The 20,302-nt window shown below is 40.6% G+C and overlaps 1 protein-coding gene across 3 annotated transcripts in view; it reads left to right on the forward strand.

Annotated features, from left to right (window-relative positions):
- LY75 (lymphocyte antigen 75) overlaps positions 1–20,302 on the forward strand; it is a 133,093-nt gene that overhangs the window by 101,717 nt on the left and 11,074 nt on the right. For 2 of the 3 annotated variants that reach the window (XR_012375498.1, XR_012375500.1), the window contains one exon: positions 17,681–17,792. Coding sequence is in view for 1 of the 3 variants with exons in the window: in XM_073883641.1 (XP_073739742.1) it covers positions 17,681–17,791 (111 nt within the window). In the remaining 2 variants the exon portion in view is untranslated. Of the gene's footprint in view, positions 1–17,680; positions 17,793–20,302 lie in introns of those variants that run through there. The other variant, XM_073883641.1, reaches the window with a different exon arrangement.

Here is a 20,302-nt window from a genome sequence, read left to right on the forward strand (position 1 = left end):
ACAGTTCTGTGGCTTCTCACAGAGTGGCTGTCTCCATTATCAGCTGTCTTAATGCAGGCCTTTATCGTTTTTCCTGGGTTATTTGCAGCTCCTCATCAGCCCTTCGTCTTCATCCCGTTTTTCCCACTCCTGGGCCTACGGGAGCTGAAATACACAGAAGAGGCCTCACTCTGTTTTGGGCCGGAAGTTATCTAGGCCTCCCCCCTATCTCAGGCCAAAAGGGATCTCAGCAATGCTCAGCCCGGGGACCTTCCCCAGGAACCTTATGTGGGCTGACGATCAGCTCTGGGAAGCCCTGGGGTTTAGGTTCCCTGGCCAAATACTCTTTTAATGCAAGGTAAGACCAAGTCAACATTGCTCCAATCGCTAAACAACAGAGAAGCAAAGTCAGATAAGACTGGACTCCGGAAATTGGGAAAACATTAGTGATCTAAGCCAGTGGAAATGTAGCTAGCGGAGCCAGAATCCAGAGTGAGCTTTGAAGTAAAAGGGAAACTAGAAAATGGGGAAAGTGAAATGCTGCAAAGTACAGTGGAGAAGGAAAGGACAGGGATTGGGTCACAGCTGGAGGGAGGAGGGTTGAAGAAGGTTTTTTTCCAAAGAAGGAGGAAAGTGGTTCACAGGTTTAGAAGCTGAGAGGAAAGAAAACAGAACAAAATCAAACAAAACAAAACAAATCAAAACAAATCTGTCCACAAAGAGTGGACAGAGAGAAGTTAACGATGGAGGGGAGAGAGACGGAGTCATGGAAGAAGATCTTGGGGAAGATGGAGGAGATGGGTGGGTCTAAGCCCACAGAAGGAGGAGCTGGGTTTGGATGGATTGGGGAAGCCTGCCTTCCTCTCCGAGGCCACACAAGGAAGACCTGCGTGGAAGACAAGGGGAGAGCAGTAAGTACTGAAGATTTTTGTCTATACCTGATGCCCCCCTATCTCTACTGAGTAGAAAGGGAGGTCTGCTGCTGAGAAACGTGAATAGCAAATTGGGTCTTGGCTTGAACAGAGTAATAAAAAATTTGAAATACCTGATCAGAAGAATGGGGGAGGACAATGACCAAGACAAATAAAAGGATCACAGAAAAGGCATACAGGGCCTGGATGAAATTAAAAACCATATATTTGTACTGACAACCATTAGGAAAATTGATTGGTTTCCTCTACCTGTCCTCAGTTACTTCAGTAAAGTTGAGGAACAGGAGTCTGTGAAGAAGAAAGAAGAGACCCCATCCTCAAAAATTAAACATGGAATTACCAGGGGTGCCTGGCTAGCTCAGTCTGTAGAGCACGCAACTCTTGATCTTGCGGTCATGAGTTCAAGCCCCATGTTGGGGCTTGAATTACCACATAATCCAGCAAATCCCACCTCTGGATGTATATTCAAAGGAAATGAGAACAACATCTTGAAGAGATATCTACACTCCCATGTTCACTGCAGCATTATTTACAATAGCCAAGACATAGAAGCAACCTAAGTATTTGTCAGTGGGTGCATGGATTAAAAAAACTTTATATATATACATATCTCACACATATACATACACAGTGGAATATTATTTAGCTATGAGAAAGGAGGAACCTAGCATTTGTGACAACATGGATGAACCTTGAGAGCATTATGCTAAGTGAAATAAGTCAGCATCACAAGAAAAAAAGTTATTTTTAAGAAAAAAATTTATAATTATAATGGCAATGGATGTTAACTAAACTCATGGTGATCATTTCATAATATATACAAACATCGAACCATTATGTTGTGCACTTGAAATTAATATAATGTTATATGTCAACTTATAACTCAATACAAAGAAAAAAGTAAGACAGAGAAAGACAAATGCTGTATGGTATCACTTATATATGAAATCAAAAACAGCTGAACTCCTAGAAGAGTGTAGAGTTGTGGTTACTAGGGGCTTGAGGGTGGGGGAAATGGGGAGATGTTGGATAAAGTTATAAGATGAAGAAGTTTGGGGGATCTAGTGTGCGGTATAGTGATTATAGCTAATAATGCTGCACTATATATTTAAGGTTCTTCCACATCTTTTAATGACTTGATAGTTCATTTCTTCTTAATGCTGAATAATATTCCATTGTATGAATGTACCACAGTTTGTCCCTCACCTATTGGAGGACATCCTGGTTGCTTTCAGGTTTTAGCAACTGAATAAAGCTACTGTAAACATACATATGCAATTTTTTGTGTGTATGTATGTAAGTTTTCAACTTGTTCAGATAAATACTAGGAAGCACAATTGTTGACTTGTATGGTAGGAATATATTTAGTTTTGCAAGAAGCTTCCAAACTATTGTACCATTTTGCGTTTCCACCAGCAGTGAATGAAAGTTCCTTTTGCTCCTCATCGTCAACATTTGGTATGGTCAGTGTTTTGGATTTTAGCCATTCTAATAGGTGTATAGTGATATCTCATTTTTGTTTTAGTCTGCAATTCTTTAGTGACATATGATGTTGAGGGTTTTCATAAGCTTTTTGCCATCTGTATATCTTCTTTGGTGAGGTATCTATTCAGATAATTTGTATATTTTTAAATTGAGTTCTTTGGCTTTTTATTCTTGCATTTAGACTCGATTTTAAAGCACTCTTTTGCTAATGATATGAGGTTATGTCAGGGTCTTACTTGGCCCTGTTTTGTGCATTGTGTGGTCTGGTGCCAGATACCCTCCCCAGTCAATTTACAGTTGTCTAATTTATATATCCATTATAGCAAGCATAGTTTTGGGGTTTTTTTTCCTTAAACAACAGAACTTTATTGCTTCACATTTCTGGAGGCTAGAAGTTCAAGGTAGGAGCAGAATTCATCAAGGGCTGTGAAAGCATAGTTTAATGACCCTTAATCCAGGAAACTGGTAACAAATAAAAGTTATCTGAGGGGGGCATCTGGGTGGCTCAGTCGGTTAAGGGTCTGACTTCAGCTCAGGTCATGATCTCAGGGTCCTCCCATCCAGCCGCATGGGGCTCGGGGCTCAGTGGGGAGCCTGCTTCTCCCTCTCCTCTGCCCCTACCCCTGCTTGTGCTCTCTCTCTCAAATAAAATAAAATCTTAAAAAAAAAAATAAAAAAGTTGTCTAAGGGACATAGTCCACCGAGAGGAGGCTTTGAAAAGGTTTCTGACCATTAGAGCCAAAGGAGGAATCTAGCAGACATTTTAACCAAGTGATCAAAACTAGTGGCACCAATATGACGCAGATCGACACGGGGTCTCTCCTGGGCAGGACACATCACTTCTGTGGTACTCTCGCCAAACAAACAAAAAAACCTGAATCCTGTTATTCCAATCTCCCTTAAGAGGAAACCTAAGACAAACCAAAACTGAAGGACATGCTACAAAGTGTCCAGTACTCTTCAAACGAGATGGGTGAAAGACAGACAACGACAGAGGAAATGTCCCACATTAAAGGACACTAAGGAGACATCTCGATGCCATATATAATGATGGACTGGATTTTAGAACAGAAAAAGATCATTAGGGGGACAACTGATGAGATGTGGTAAGGGCTGTAGATCAGTGAATAGTATTGTACCAGTTTTAATTTCCTGGCTTTGACCATTTTACTGAGGAGTTACATACGATGTTAATATTTAGAGAAGCTGGCTGAAGGGTTACGGAAATTCTTCGGACTCTTTTTGTAAAATTTTTGAGAGTCCGAAATTATGCCAGTTCAAATGACAAGTTTCAAATACCAGAGAGAGACGGGGAAGAGGCGGCGCGCAGGCGGGCTCTCGCAGCCGGGTCAGCCCCGGGCTGGCCCCCTGCCCTCCCCCTCGCCTTTCTCTCCCCCCTCCCCCCGCCTCCGCCGGCCGCGTGGGCGGGTTGGTCCGCGCCCCGCAGTCCCGAGGAGCACCGCCCTCGGCGTCCGCAGCCGCCGTCATGCCCCGGCCCGCGCTGCCCGCTCTCCTGCTGCTGTTGGGGGGCCTGGTCACCGCCGCCGTCGCGGGTGAGCTGCCCCCCTGCCCCGTTCCCTCCCCGGGAGCCCGACCCCGAGCGGTCGCCTTCACCCCCTGCCCAGCGGTGGCTGCAGCCATCCGAGGGTCTCGCCCTGCCCTGCGCGCCCAGCGCGTGCGCCCCCGGGGCCCTGCGTCCGGCCACCACCCGCCCCGCGCGCCCCCCACCCCCCACCCCCGCCGGGCAGCGGGTTCTGAGAGCGCGCCCCGGGGAAGGGCTCGCCGAAGACCCGAGCGTGCCCTCGCTCCCCCACCGTGCCCCCAGCCTCGGCACAGACCCCACTCGCGGGGAGGGTCCCCAACCGGGGAGCTCGTTGACGGCAGAGCGATGGGACTTAGAGCCCCACACCAGGGTAGTTTCGGGGCCATTTGGGGCTGAGATGAGGAGCGGGGTAGTTGGCTGCGGAGATTTCCCCTCTGCGCAGCGGGGGCGGGGGCTTGGGGGAGGGGGGAGGAAGCGGGCCCTCCGCTCGCCGCCCTGTTTGTCCCGCTGCTTGGTGTTCAAGTTGTTGAAACAGGAAAACAGTTCAGCCAAATAACCCCTGGATCGAAGCGGGACGTGAACAGGCGAAGTTTGGATTCCTCTTTTAAGTCGTGTGATTTAAAAAAAAGTCTTTAAGTCTGCTCTGCTGTTAAGCAAGTGTCACCTGAAAAATTATACATGATTAGTCAAGTCATTTCCCAAATGACTCCTGAGGAAAATAGACAATTCTGTTGACTATGGGGGGTGGGGTTTTTGTTTGTTTGTTTTTAACAAGTTTTTCGTACAAGCATGTCAAAAATATTGAATGGGGGAAAGACTTCCATCCAAAACTGCTACTGATGAAACAATTCTAGGAATTAACAAAATAAACAAGAACTGAGTGAATCCTTGTGTGGGTTTGAATAAAATGCTTATGCAAGTGTTTTGTTTTTTTGGTTCTTGGGGTTTTTTTCCCCCCTTGAATTTCACTGTCATTTTCTAAGTTTCTCCGGGAAGCCTGCTGACAGGGATCTCTCTCTCTGCTGGGGGCAGCAGTACGGTAAGCAGCTCAGAACTTGTCCCCAACTCAAAGTTCCTTTCCTGGAAGCTCTTGTGGGTCAGCATTTATGACTAGTTATGCCATCTGCTGCCTATGGAGGAGCAGAAACAAGATGTGCTGATTTTCACACTTCATACTGAGCACATTCCTTTTCTCTAAGACAAGGCTGGGCGGTTTTGAGACCCCCCCATCCACACCCTCATATGTTTGCCAGTAACATCTGATGGCCTGTTTAACCCACCTTCTGGGTTGCCATGCCTTCAGACTTCAGGTTAGTCAAAATACACTTCTCTTGTCACATTTAAAAAAAAAATTCCGTTTCTAGATGGTGATATCTCTTTTTCAGAGAGGCTGTTTTGAACAGTAAAACAGCACAGGCTATCTTTGGAAAAATTTGTTCTTTTTTCCTAAGTACGGTACAGTTAAACAGGCTTTTCAAGAGCTTAAGAGGTGCATGTTGAATAAGTTAATGGGGGTAATTAACCAGCTTCTATCAGTCAGGAGGCTTTGAGGATTAATTTTTAGAAAGAGCATGAGCTTTGGAGTTAGGTTCAAACCCTATGGCCTTGATCAAGTTACCTAACTCTGCACTTGGAGATAATACCCTGTAGGACTATCACCAGCATTAAGCATACCTCTTGCAGGCATGCTAATTCTTGGTGTCCTTCCCTCTGTTCTCTTCCTACAAAATGAAGGGTAATTATTGCGACTAGAGAACATCCTGAGTGCCATTTTATGTGGGTTGGGTATTTGTGGTTACTGAGCACATTCACGTTGATGATTCATGTTGATGATAGAGGGCTGAAAAACTATGCTTTTCATCACAGTACTTCACAATGTCTTACCCAGACAAGATCAGGAATCATATTACACTTAGAACTAAGTCAAGAAAGAGCTTTTCAAGGTTATCACAAAATTAGCTGAGTGGCAAGATCTTAACAGAAAAGCTCCCATGGTATTGCATGAAGTATAAGTTTAATGTTGAAGAGGCAATCATTGTTACTGTTCTCTGCTATTTTGGAGTTTATTAACGTAAGTGATCTTATGTTCTTTTTTTTTTAATTTTTTTATTGTTATGTTAATCACCATATATTACATCATTAGTTTTTGGTGCAGTGTTCCATGATTCATTGTTTGTTCATAACACCCAGTGCTCCATGCAGAACGTGCCCTCCTCAATACCCATCACCAGGCTAACCCATCCCCCTACCCCCTCCCCTCTAGAACCCTCAGTTTGTTTTTCAGAGTCCATCATCTCTCATGGTTCGTTCTTAATCATTATCTTGAAAATCACGATGAACAAACCATTGTTTAAATTCCCAAGTAAGGTTCCATGGCATCCCTTTTAAAAAGTTCTTCCGCAATTGTGCCTTTTTACATTGTAGGTGATCAGTGTTGTTTACTGGGTAGGTGATTTCCCATGGGTGGCATGAGATGAGTGAATATAAGCTTGTTCAGAGTAAGTTCTCATTCTGTGGTCATCAAGTGGATCAGAATCTGGGTTACGAATTTTGAATTGCCACAGCCTACAAGCCCTAGATGAGCCCCTGCCTTCCTTGCTGACGTTATCTTTTACGACTCTTTTTGCTGTTCACTCTGTTTATCCACACTGAGCCCCTGGGGACTCAACCACCTGCAGGCTCTTCTGCCCAGACTGTCCTCCCCTTCCCCTGTCCTTGGCATGGCTGCCCCCACCCACATTATTCAAATCTCTGTTCGTATGTCACCTCAGGCCCTCCCTGAACACCCCATATTCTCTATCACATGCCCATATTTTATCTTCTTTGAAGCACTTAACACTATCTGAATGCATCTTGTTTATTTATCATTTTCTTGCTTGTCTTTCCCCTTACCAGAAGGAAGATAGATAATAGCAGAGACTTTACTATCTTAGGAATTTTTGTTCTGAGTTGTGTTTTTGCACTGTATTCTAATTTATAATAAAAGGACCAAGAATTTTAGATGAATGATTTTAAAAGTAAGGGGGATATTGGGATTTCAGTTTATTTCAAATTATTTTACTTCTGTCATGAACTGATTTCAGAATTGAATTCAAAGCATTAAATCATTTAATCTATTGATGTGATTTTGTCTAATTCTTTTTTTTTAAAGATTTAATTTGTCAGAGAGCGTGCGACCGCACAAGCAGGGGGAGGGGCAAGCAGAGGGAGAAGCAGGCTACCCGCTGTGCCAGGAGCCCCATGCAGGACTGGGTTCCAGCGCTTGACCTGAGTGGAAGACAGACTCTTAACCCTCTGACCCACCCAGGCGTCCCTGACTTTTTCTAGTTCTTGTAAATGGCACCGTGATGTTTCGGGGGAAATTATCTCAGATAAATTTTTATAAATTTTGAAACATTTCATAAATATTTCTTTTTCTTCTAATGAAAAAGTGAAATTACAGTTAGGTATTATTTCAGGGTGTCTTTCATTGTTGAGAAGCATTCAAAAATGTGCTTCTGTGTTGAAAACTAGTTTTGCAACAGGGTTATTGTCCACAATTTTTTATGATACATATCAAGTATTTATTTGTGGGTTATTTTGGATTTTGAGGGCAAATCTTGAGACTGAATCTCTAAGAAAACAGACCAGTGATGCCCAGTGAGAAAGGGTCAGAGTCACACCGGCACCCGCATTCTGTAAATAAATCCCATGACAGCTCTCTGCAGAGGGACTGAAGGGGAGAAGATGGAGGTGGACATCCTGGAAGGTGGGTTGGGGAGAGTGATGGGGCAAGAGAATGGAGTGTCAGAGTGGCTGAACTTCCGAGTGATTCAGGGAGATCTTGCAGCCCAGAGTACGGCCACAGGCTCTCTAGATCAGTCAGGGACGTAGAGCCCCACTCCTGCCTCCGTTCGTGATAAACATAATGAACAGCCCCTCTCCTTTCTCTGTCTCTGCCACAGTTGCTCTTGCGGAAGCTAAGTCACTGTGACTCATATCTTAATGGGCGAGGGGCAAAGGTTTTGTTATTGACCAGGGGAAAAACTGCAGTCTTTGCCTTCAATTTGTTAACATTCAGAACAAGTTATTTCCCAAGGATCACTTCCTCTTATGCTGTGCCTGGTTGCTTAAGAAACGAAATTATAAGGGAACAGAGAGTTCTGCTAGAACTGACTGGTAGTGCCAAATATTCTTGTAGATATGCCATTTTATTCTTTAGCACATGGTGATTTAGGCAGAGGATCTATATAGAAACTTTTGGAATCTGGGGCGCCTGGGCAGCTCAGTTGTTAGGCGTCTGCCTTCGGCTCAGGTCATGATCCTGGGGTCCTGGGATCAAGCCCTGCATCGGGCTCCCTGCTCAACAGGAAGCCTGCTTCCCCCCCCCCCCCCCCGCTTGTGTTCCCTCTCTGGCTGTGTCTCTCCCTGTCAAATAAATAAACAAAATCTTTAAAAAAAAAAATAGAAAAAGAAACTTTTGGAATCTCAAGTACAAGTCTTAAAAATTTTCATCAGGCTCCTAAATTTCTGTATATATTGAGTCAATAGAATTATAAAGTCATCAAACCCATAAAGAGTCACTTAGGTGCATTATTAATAACCTATCTTTCAGGACAGCTGTGAAGAAGTAAGAGTAATAGAAAAGCACTTTGCAGAGAGCAGTGTGTGTGTGTGTGTGTGTGTGTGTGTTGTGAAGTATATTTGTTGAAATATATTTTTATAGAAGATAGTACAGAACCTCTAATTGAAAACTCATGGCAGTATTTTGGGGAGGCAGGTTTTTAATGGGAATGGGGTTATAGCAGAGATAACTTTTAGCATCGAAGAAGGCTGAGTTTAGCTTTCTGCTCATGAAGTGCATGAGCTTCAATAGCCTTCCTCACACAAAAGGAATCAGCCTCTTCTTGAACACGTTTCTTCTCAAAGTAAAAAGAGATGTCTTAAGTAGGGCGTAGAGCTTGTTTCTGGGCCACACACTGACTGGTAGCATGACAAGAAGGGTTCGGTGGTGAATTAACCGGGGTTACTACTAATGCTGAAATGAACCTAAGGAGAAAGCAGTTGAAAATTTTGAGGAAGTGAAGTTAGCAGTTTGTTTTGTATTTTTCTGCCTATAGCTTCTTAATTTTTTTTTTTTTTTGGTCTTCCCATGTATTGCTTACTGAATTATTCAACAATGGTCTTTGAGTTGCTGCAGTCACCCTCGTCATTCTCACCCTCATTCCCATCTCAGGGGCCCACGTTGGCTATTCCCTGTCTGACCCAGATTTCCACAGGGCTTTTTTCCTTCAGCTCATTTCAGACTTTTTATATGTCACCTTGATGATGAGTCGTTCTTAGACACCTTTCTAAAAGTGTAGCTCTAACCCCTACCCTACACCCAGGATCTTGCTTCTCTGTTTTAACTTTCCTCCTCAGTATTTATCACCGTCTTTGGTTGCTCGTCTCCAACGTGGCCCCAACGATTCTTGCCTGCTGGTAGCCGTAGTTTTGTGTAGCTCACCCCAACACTGAATAGGGGTGACCTATGTAACCAATAGGATATTGCAGAAATAACAGAGTGTGTCTCTTAAGGCTGGATTAGAATCATTTGCTCTGAGAGAAGCCACCTGCCATGTCATAGGGACCCTGAAGCAACCCTGTGAAGAAGTCCACATGGTGAGAAACTGGGCCTCCTACCTTTGGCCAGCACCAACCCACTGTCCCTATGAAGGAGCCTTCTTGGAAGCTTGTCCTCCAACCCCAGTTCAGTGTTCAGATGGATGCGGCCCTGGCGAATAGCTTGACTGCAGCTTCATGGGAAACTCCGAGCCAGAATCACCCAGCTAGGTAGCTGCTTCCAAATGCCTGACCCAGAGAAACTCTGTGAGATAATAAAGGTTTTGTTGTTGTTGTTATTGTTTTAAGTTGCTAATTTGTTACATAGCCATAGATTGCTAAGATATCATCTAAATATAGAACACCATCTAACATAGCTTGCCTTTGTGTATCTGCCTCAACTAGAATATAAGCTCCAGGATGGCAGGATTTTTTTTCCTTTTTGTTCACTGTGGCATCTAGCACCTAGAACACCTTTCTCACAACAACCCCCATGAAAATAAGTACTGTTATTATCCCTGTATTACAAAGAAGGAAACTAGGGCACAGTGACATTAAGTACATGTCCAGGATGATGTGGTCAGAGCCAGACTTCTCCACAGCTTAGTGTTCTTACCAGAACCCTGCCCTTGTTCTAGTCTCTGCATGCTATCTTGTGTTATGTACAAGACGCTGTGATAGTTATTATTGAGGGTACACTGAGCTTTAAGAAATTGTCTCTGTTGTCATGCACTTAACAGTCCAATTGGGAAAACGGTAAATATCAGATAACTGTCATTCAGGGCAGGATTTGATCCATGCCATATGAAAGTGTGTTGGTCATCAAAGGGTAACACAGCTCCTTTTCCAAGAATAATGGCTACGTGTGGTTCTTATGCATAGGTCTCCATGGTTTGTGCCATCTTACTCAATGCCCTAGTAGCCACAGCTAATCAAAACAGCGATAACTACCTAAACCAAAGGATGACTGTTCTAGGCTAGACAGCAGCTCAAGGGAGTTCCTGGTATAAAAACCCTGTGAGGCCTGTTCACTGAGATAGAATCTTCAGATTTCTTATTATCCCATGTATCCTTACAAAAAATCTCTATCATTTGGAGTAACCTGAGCAAGTCTTTAGTCCTTGTAACCAGAAGGGCGTCTCATCCATGGTGTAATGCAAAGTCCTGTGGAAGTTCAGAGGAGAGAACTGACCTGGGAGCTGCCTCTGAAATAAGAGTATACTTTAACCAATAGGTAGTTCAGAAAGCAGAGTTATAAAGCTTTCACAGAGCATAAGAACTACAAGTGTACAAAGAAAGAATTTATAAATTTACATCATTTGGTATTGATTATATTTTTGTGTATTCAATAGACTTTATTCCCTATAAACCATATTGCAAAAAATATTTTTTATATTCTTATTATCAGTAGGAAATTTTATGTGTAGCTTTGACTAGAAATAATATGACAGCATTTGTCAACTTGTGATTCAAGAACTTCCAGTGATATGGGAAGAAGGTGTTTCAGGTGTCATCAAACATGGTAGTGGAGTCTGTTTCCATTTAAGGTTTTTTTTTTTTTTTAATTCTCTAAGGATAAAGAAAAGGCAACAAAAGTAATCAGAAGAAAATAGAAGAAAAAAAAGAGAAGAAAATCAAAATTTGCCTTTGACAGCATCTGCCCTTATGACTTTGTATTTGAGTTTCATTCTGGAAATGACTGTTTTGTGTATCATGTCTTAACACAGAAAACAGTATGTGATCGGAGGAAGGAGAGGGGGAAGAGACCTGCCTCCCTCACTCAGTCAATACTGGACTCTTTACTAGGTGCTTGTCATTTTGCTTTCTGTGGTACTACCTCTGTTTTAGAATTTCTTTTCCTTTTTCCTTTTGTACATGGCAAACTCCTTTGTCCTGTAAGTTGTAGCTCAAGTTATTTCCTTCTTTTTGAAATGTTTCTTAACTTTACAAGTTATTTACTCTTTCTTTTATTGTCTTAACGTAGTATTTTACGTGTCATACCTTTGTAACATCTGTTCTGTGTATGTGTCGGACTCTCCCATCAGACTGAGCACTTTATGTGAAGGACTCCTTCCTCTTTATCTCTCTTTCTCCTTATCCCTTAGCACTGACCATTATATCGGACATACAGGAGATGCTCAGCGAATGTTTGCTAGATGGGTGGTGGGTAGATGGATGAACAATTATTAATAACTTGTTCAAAGGTGTGAAAAGGGAACTCTGCTTCTGGCTATCAACGAGTGGGGAGAACAACTAGAAAGTCGAGATGAAATTCCATACAAATCGTAATTGCAGGCCGCAGAGAGCCGCTATGGCTGTTTGTTGAGGTGAGCCCAGTATTGTGTGTATTAACTTTTCCCCCTAGGAGAGTTGCCAAAATCTTAAGCAGCTAAAGGAAGAACAGAGTTTGGGGCAGCCTCATGGTGTTAAGGAGACAAAAATTTGAGTTTTAACTTGCCAAAGAAGAGAGGCTGTACTTAGTATCCAGGCTTTCTTTGGGATCCGTGGATATTGAGCCTCCCAAAGGCTAGAACACCTCCCCAGGTCAACTCAAATCCTGACTGTACTAAGGTAATTGTCAATACCCAAGCTTCCTACCAGAGTCCCTTCTAGAGCCTCTGCATTTTTTCCTACACAGTGTCTGGTAATTGATCAAAAAAACAAACAAAAAACAAAACCCATACCAGGCATAACAAGTAATAGGCCAAAGGAGAAAAGAAAAATAGACCAAAAGGCAACCCAGAAATTAGAGTTATCAGAAATGGACTTTAAAATAACTAATAAGTTCAAGAATATATACAATAAAATTGAGATTTTTGGGCGCCTGGGTAGCTCAGTCGTTAAGCCGCTGCCTTCAGCTCAGGTCATGATCCCAGGGTCCTGGGATCGAGCCCCGCATTGGGCTCCCTGCTCCGCGGGAAGCCTGCTTCTCCCTCTCCCACTCCCCCTGCTTGTGTTCCTGCTCTCGCTGTGTCTCTGTCTCTGTCAGATAAATAAATAAAATCTTTAATAAATAAATAAAATTGAGAATTTCAGCAGAGGTCCAGAAACTACAAAAATATAAACAAATTGGAATTCCATAACTGAGAAAACACTGACATTATGAACTCAATAGATGAGTAGAACAGCAGATTTGTTAAAACCTAAAGAGTAGATTAGTAAACCAGAGGGGTGCCTGGGTGGCTCAGTCGTTAAGCATCTGCCTTTGGCTCAGGTCATGATACCAGGGTCCTGGGATCGAGCCCCACATCAGGCTCAGTGGGGAGCCTGCCGCTCCCACTCCTCTGCTTGTGTTCCCTCTCTCCCTGTGTCTCTCTCTGTCAAATAAATAAAATCTCTTTAAAAAAAAAAAAGATTAGTAAACCAGAAGGAACAAGATTATAGTATGGAGAGCCAAAAGTATTAAAAATATGGAAAGGAGCAAAGGGAATATTTGGGACATGGTGAAAAGTCTAACATAAACATAATTTGAGTCCCAGAAAGGGAGGAGAGAGAAAATAGAATAGAAGTGTTATTTGAAGTAACAATGGTCAAGAACTTTACAAAAGAGACCAATGAAAATAAGCCATAGATTCAATAAGTACACTGAATTATTAGCAGGATTTAAAACACACACACACACACACACACACACACACACACACACACACACACACTCAGCATACCACTTTCAAACTGCTAAAAAACAAAGAAAAGATCTTGCAAGCGGCCAGAAAGAGCAACAATCAGACAGACCACTGATTTCTCAATTAGAATGATGGAAGTCAAAACAATAAAATTACATCTTAATAAAAGATAAGCTGACAATCTAGAATTCTGTACTTGCAAAAATATCCTTCAAATGTGAAGGCAGTATAAAGATATTTGCAGAAAATCAAAAACTGAGGGAGTTTGTAATAGACCTGTACTTAAAGAAACACCAGAGGGTGGAGGATCAAGATGGCAGAGTAGGAGGGTCCTGAGCTCAACTCCTTCCATGGACCCGGCAAGGTTATAACAACATACAGATCTGTGGTCTCTGAGAACAACCTGAAGACTAGCACAGCAGCTCTTCCACAACTAAAGAGGCAAAAAAAAAAAAAAAAAAAAAAAAGCCACATTGGGAAGGGTAGGAAGAGCAGAGATGTGGTCATCACCACTAAACTGGCCTTACGAGAAACTTTCAAGGGACTTGTTTAAGCAGAAAAGGCCATAAATAGAAGTAAGATTTTGAAAGAAAAAATTTCACTGGTAAAAGGAAACATATATAGTGAAAGCAGTGGATCAACTACTTATAAAGTTGGTATGAAGGTTAAAAGAAGTAGTAAAGTCAATTATATCTACAGTTAAGGGATATGCAAAAAGTTGTAAATTATGGTGTCAGGCATAAAATGTGGTGGGAGTAAAAATGTAGTGCTTTTAGAATGTGTTCAAACTTAAGCAACTATCAATTTAAAATAGACTGCTATATACATAGAATGCGTATATATGAACCTCATGGTAACCACAGACCAAAAACCTATATATAATAGGTACACAAAAATAAAGAGAAAGGAATCCAAACATAACATTAAAGAAAGTCATATCACAAGGGAAGGAGCAAGAGAAGAAGAAAGGAACAGAGAGAACTATAAAAGCAATCAGAAAGCAATTAAAGAAATGGCAGTAAGTATATAGCTATCAGTAATTGCTTTAAATGTAAATGGTCTAAATGCCCCAATCAAAAGACATAGGGTGACTGAACAGATTTAAAAAAATAAACAAGACCAGGACGCCTGCCTGGCTGGCTCAGTTGGTAGAGCATGCAACTCTTGTTCTTGGGCTGTGAGTTCAAGCCCCACATTGGGCATAGAGCTTACTTAAAAAAAACAAGACCCATCTATATGCTGCCTACAAGACTCGCTTCAGACCTAAAGACACATGTAGACTGAAAGTGAAGGAATGGAAAAAGACATTACATGCAAATGGAAATGGAAAGAAAGCTGGGTAGCAATACTTAGACAAAACAGACTTTAAAACAAAGACTATAATAACAGACAAAGAAGGGCATGACATAATGATAAAGAGATCAACCCAGCAAGAGAATATAGCAGTTACAAATATCTGTACACCCAACACAGGAGCACCCAAATATATAAAGCAAATAGTAACAGACCCGAAGGGAGAGATTGACAGCAATACAGTAATAGGAGGGGACTTTAACCCCCACTTACATCAATGGACAGATCATCGAGACAGAAAATCAATAAGGAAACCACGGCCTTAAACAACACATCAGACCAAATGGACTTAATAGACATACAAGGAGCCAAGCAGCAGAATATACATTCTTTTCAAGTGCACATGGAACTTTCTCCAGGATAGATCACATGTTAGGTCACAAAACAAGTCTCAATAAATTTAAAAAGATTGAGATCCTATCAAGCATCTTTTCCAACAAACATCTGGTATGAAACTAGATATCAAGTACAAAAAAAAATGGAAAAAAAAAAAAACTCCGCAAACATGTGGAGGCTAAACAACATGCTACTATAAACAACCAATGGGTCAAAGAAGACATCAAAGAGGAAATTTAAAAATACCTTGAGAATAACAGGTGTTCGCAGGAATGTAGAGAAAAAGGAACCCTCACGTACTGTTGGTGGAAATGCAAACTGGTGCAGCCACTGTGAAAAACAGTATGGAGGTTCCTCAAAAGATTAAAAATAGAGCTACCATATGATCCAGGAATTCCACTACTGGGTATTTACCCCCCAAAACAAAAGACAATTCAAAAAGGTATATGCATCTCTATGTTTATTGGAGCATTATTTACAGTAGCCAAGATACGGCAGCAACCCAAGTATCCATCCATAGGTGAATGAAAATATATACATCACCACACAATGGAATATTAGTCATAAAAAAACGAAATCTTGCCATTTGTGACAACATGGATAGACCTGGAGGGTATTATGCTAAGTGAAGTACGTCAGACGAAGAAAGACAAATACTGTATGATTGCACTTATATGTTAAATCTAAAAGAGTTCCTTTGAGTAAGGACCAGACTTTCAAAGAGGGCAGCAGAGGTATATAGTGAAAGTACGATGGCTGAGTACTGTTTCTCAGGAAGAGGGTCTACGGGCCTAGCTGCTCCACTTACAGACTTTCAACAATGCACCCTGTTTTCAAACCCTCCCTGAACGCTGCCCCTCCAGACGTGTCTGGCCTCTCCAATTCCTAAACATTTCTGGACTTCTTGCTTTTTAACTCCTGGGATCATACTGCACATATAATTTTACACTCAGGTTTTTTTTTTTAACTTAATGTTTCATTAAACAAATGTTCCTAAAATATCCCTACCAACTATCTTTAAGCCACTACACTGAGAAAGTTCTAGATTCCTACCAGAGTTAAAGCCAAGGTAGTCAACATGTGTAACCAAGTACTTACAGAACAGCAGGAAGGAAAAAAACCTGTATACAAAGTAACTTGTATCTTGAGACACCTACTCTCATGCTAGTGCATCTTGAATGATTTAGTTTTTTTTTTTTTTAAAGATTTTATTTTTAAGTAATCTCTACATTGAACATGGAGCTCAAACATACAATCCCGCGATCAGGAGTCGCATGTTCTATGGACTGAGCCAGTCAGGCAGGAGCTCCCATCTTGGATGATTTAATTACTAAATGTAGCAGTATGAAGCTGGGAAAAATTCAGGTCTCACCATGGGGACAATTTTAAGTAGCCTCTAGTATTACTTAGGTTATTGACCCACCTGCTGTAACAATGACCTGAATTAACGACGACTTAACAAGATAGTAGTTTATTTTTTTTCTCTCCTGACAGTCTGAGTGTTATATGGCTCCATGTAGGATCCTTCTGTCTTGTTGCTTTGTTATTCCTAGGCTGTTTCCATTGTTTACGTGATTAAAGGTGGCCAACTACATTTTGGCCAGTGGGAAAGGGAAGGTATGATCCAGGGAGCATACTCCCTCCTTTTAAAGGCAATTTGCACCTGTCACTTCAGCTCACAGCTCATTATCCAGAAGTTGCTGGAAGACTGGAAAACAACTTAGCTTGGTGGACATGTTCTGTGCTGTATGAGAAGCTGAGGTCAAAAGACCTTCACAAAAAATAAAAAATAAAAATAAAATACTGAGTAAATACACAGGGGGGAAAAAGTGCTGGGTTCAAGTAGGGGACAACTAATGTTCTCTGCCATATTCTGAGTTTAGTAAACTCAAGGTTGTTGAATTTAGATTAACATTGCTGATGGTTAAGTTCTGATCTTTGTGGTAGGGCGTTCTTTTACTTGTTTATATTAAAATTACAATATATACAGAACTTAAAAATAAAGCTAAGTAAAAATCATAGTGACTTTCCCTACATAGACCTAAGAGAATAGGGAAAATTAAGCTCTTTTTATTCACTGGAATTCAGTAAAATCCTCCCCCTTTCTCCATTCTGGCCTGTGAAATCAAGCTCTTCAAGGCTTACTTTTGAAAGTAAGTTCATGCTAACTAATGAAATTCCAGAGCCAAGACTTAAAAATGTACACGTTTATAATGAACAACAACAAAAAAGATCAAAATAGAGAAGGAGGTGCCATTCCACTCTGCACCCACAGAGGAGGAGATACGGTTCGGTTTCATAGAATTAGTTCAAAGAATCTGCTTTGATGAGGTCTTAAATTGAGAACATTCGTAAGAACATCAACCTTGTTTTCCTGTGTGAGAGGAAAACTTGTCTGAATATTCATAATCTCGCAACTTGTCTCTTCTCCGCTTTGGAAGTATAATTTTTAGAAAAAGCTCTTGCAAAACTCTTGGGACTTTTGAAATTGTTACTAAATACTGCAAAGATAACCTTCAAAAAGAGCTTGTAATTCTGATTGGTTGTCCTTCTGGATAGTTTGTTGCCGTGGTAATAATTCTGTAATTTACAAGTCTGAGTTCCTAAACACCCTAAAGACTTGTAACTTTGCTCTGTCAAATCAGAAGAGAATCATTGGCACAGTTCTCTTTTCCCATATGTAGAATGGAGAAAAATCCTATCACACTAGTTGATTTCTTATTTTAACAGAGCTTTGTGTCTAAATTCTTTTTTTATTTGAAAATTTAATATCTAGTATCTTTATCTTTAGGAATTCATGGAATTCTTCCCAAGTTATTTCACAGTGTTTCTCTTTTCCCACACAGACTGTCCTTCATCCGCCTGGGTTCAGTTTCAAGACAGTTGTTACATTTTTCTTAAAGAAGCCATCAAAGTAGAAAGCATAGAGGACGTCAGAAATCAGTGTACTGACCATGGTAAGCTTATTCTTTTTTTTCCCCACAGTCGTAAATGGTTTTAACTAATTCCTTCAAAAAATGGTTTTGTCATATCTCACTTTCACCTGGGTCCTTGTAATAAATGAACAATTTTTATTGTAGAATATACAAGCCACACAATGGAATTGGGTATATATTTAACCTTTGAGTTGGAAGACAGCTGTTTAGACAATCCTGTCCAAAGCTACATGACAGAAACTTAGCAACAGCAGTATCTTTTTAATGTGCATACTCTGTGCCGGGCCCTGTGCTTAGGTACGTCAGATATTTACCTGGGTTTAATTATCCTAACATACTTATCAGGTGGTTTATCATTAGCCTCCTTTTAGCAAGGGGAGAAATGAAGTTCAGTTATTTGTTCACAGTCATGCGGTCATAATTGGCAGAGCCGGAATTCAAACCAGGTTCGGATCTGATTTTAGGACCATAGTTCTTAATCACTCTGTTGTTTTTCTGCCTTCGAGAGTACTGTTTCGGGTACGCAGTGTGGGCAGAAGTCAGACGGGACCATGAAGTGAAACTGGTAAAGAAATGTCTGTTGGAGAAAAGGGAGAAAAAGGCTCTTTGCTAGCAGATACACTCTGTGTTCTCTGGCAGATAGATTTACAACTTCACAGTGTGAAACATTTCAAATAAATATGTCGTTTTTTAAAAAATTTTCTGTATTTATGAGAGAGAGAGAACGTGCGCACACAAGCAGGGAGAGCGGGAGAAGCAGGTTCCCCGCGGAGCAGGGAGCCTGACGCGGGCTGATCCTGGGACCCGGGACCATGACCCGAGCTGAAGGCAGACGCTCAACCGACTGAGCCACCCAGGCGCCCCTAAAAATGTCGTTTTTAAAAAGGTGTGTCTGGGTGCTCTTTGTACATTTGGCTGTTTGGCCCAAAGTGCATCCTTGTTGTTAAGCCTCTAGTTGTGATTCTCATAAGTTCAAACTGAAACTAGGATGTGAAATAGCGTCTCTTTCAACTGAAATATCTATGATGGTGATATGACAGCCCTTGATTTTTTAGAAGTGCTTTTTATGACTGCATGAGATCTAAAATCTCTTGATCATTTTATTAAATTTTATCTTAGGCTTATTAATAACTCCAGAATTTAGAAATGCCCTTTACCTAAAAAAAAACAAAAACAAAAACACAATTTCTGACAACCAACCAATATGACATTTTGGAAGAATATCAAATCATACTTATTATAGAAGGAATGAACGTTAAGCATAGAAGTTTTTAATCCCATTAAGTGCCATGTAGTACTCATATTGTTTCCCTTTGAGAAACTTATACATGCCAAATGGTGTTGCATATTGGTTCTTTGAAAACAAAACAAAATTTCCAACCTACCAGTATGGCTTCATTTTAAAGAAATTGAATAATAGGAATTTTTTTTAAAAAAAGATTTTATTTTTAAGTAATCTCTACACCTAACATGGGGCTTGGACTCGCAAGAGATCAAGATCTCTTGATGTGATCTACCGACTTAGCCGGCCAGGTGCTGCGAATAATAGGAATTTTTTAAATGGGGTTTCCTTGTAACAATTTTCTATCTCTTTTTTGAAAAAAATCACTTATTTTACATATACCTAGGCATAGATTTCAATAACAGAAATTATATTGGAGGCTGAGAACCAAGAAGAGACATGTTCCTGTACTCGTATTAGTGTGTATGAACTACAAGGTCAGAGTTTACTGTCCGGCTTTAATACTTACCTTTAGCAGGTAAGCAACTGCTTAGAAAATAGAGGCATAATTAATACTTGTTGGCTGACTTCTACAGTTCAAGTGTAGTGAGGGTTTTTTTTTTTTTTTGTCCTTGCCATTTTTCTTTAGCCAACAAAAAACAAAATTGGAAACACCCAACAACTTTGTGACTTGATCCTGACTGCTTGTTTTGGAGTCCATTAACTCTACTTGTTCAAGCAGGGTAGCAATTTAGGAATTTTAAATTGTTATTTACAAATTTGCTTATAAAATTTATCTTCTGTCTAAAAAGATATATATCTCTTTTCCCCAGTTAAAATTTATAAATTCAGTTCATCTTACTGATATTAGATTTTTTAAGCTTTCTCATACATTTCTGTTAACCTTACCATTTATTTGATAATCCTCTATATTTGTTTCCACTCTGGAAATACCCAGTTCACTGATGAATTAGAAAATTAGCTAAAATTCATAATAATGCTGGTATTTATTTTTGGCTAGAGTAGTGTTTTCATTTAGAGTAGTAGGTGGACATGGATTCAGGGTTTTCTATGTATGAAGAAGAAAAAGCATAGGAATACTAGAATATTTACATTTGGATTTATAAAATCTTCCCAGCTGTACAAAATCCTATCTTAAACCTGTCAGAGATTTAGAAAACAAGTGACTTGTTACCTTTTGGGCTGCAGAGAGCTATATTTAGAAATATTCCCAGGGCTTTGTGCTAATTTACTTGATATTGCTCTCTCATTATTCATAAAGAGGAAAATAATTGTGAGAAACTAAAATT

The sequence above is a fragment of the Callorhinus ursinus genome, unplaced genomic scaffold, assembly GCF_003265705.2.
Source record: "Callorhinus ursinus isolate GAN/ISIS: 27379988/994484 unplaced genomic scaffold, GSC_fseal_2.0 scaffold2, whole genome shotgun sequence".
Taxonomy (NCBI): domain Eukaryota; kingdom Metazoa; phylum Chordata; class Mammalia; order Carnivora; family Otariidae; genus Callorhinus; species Callorhinus ursinus.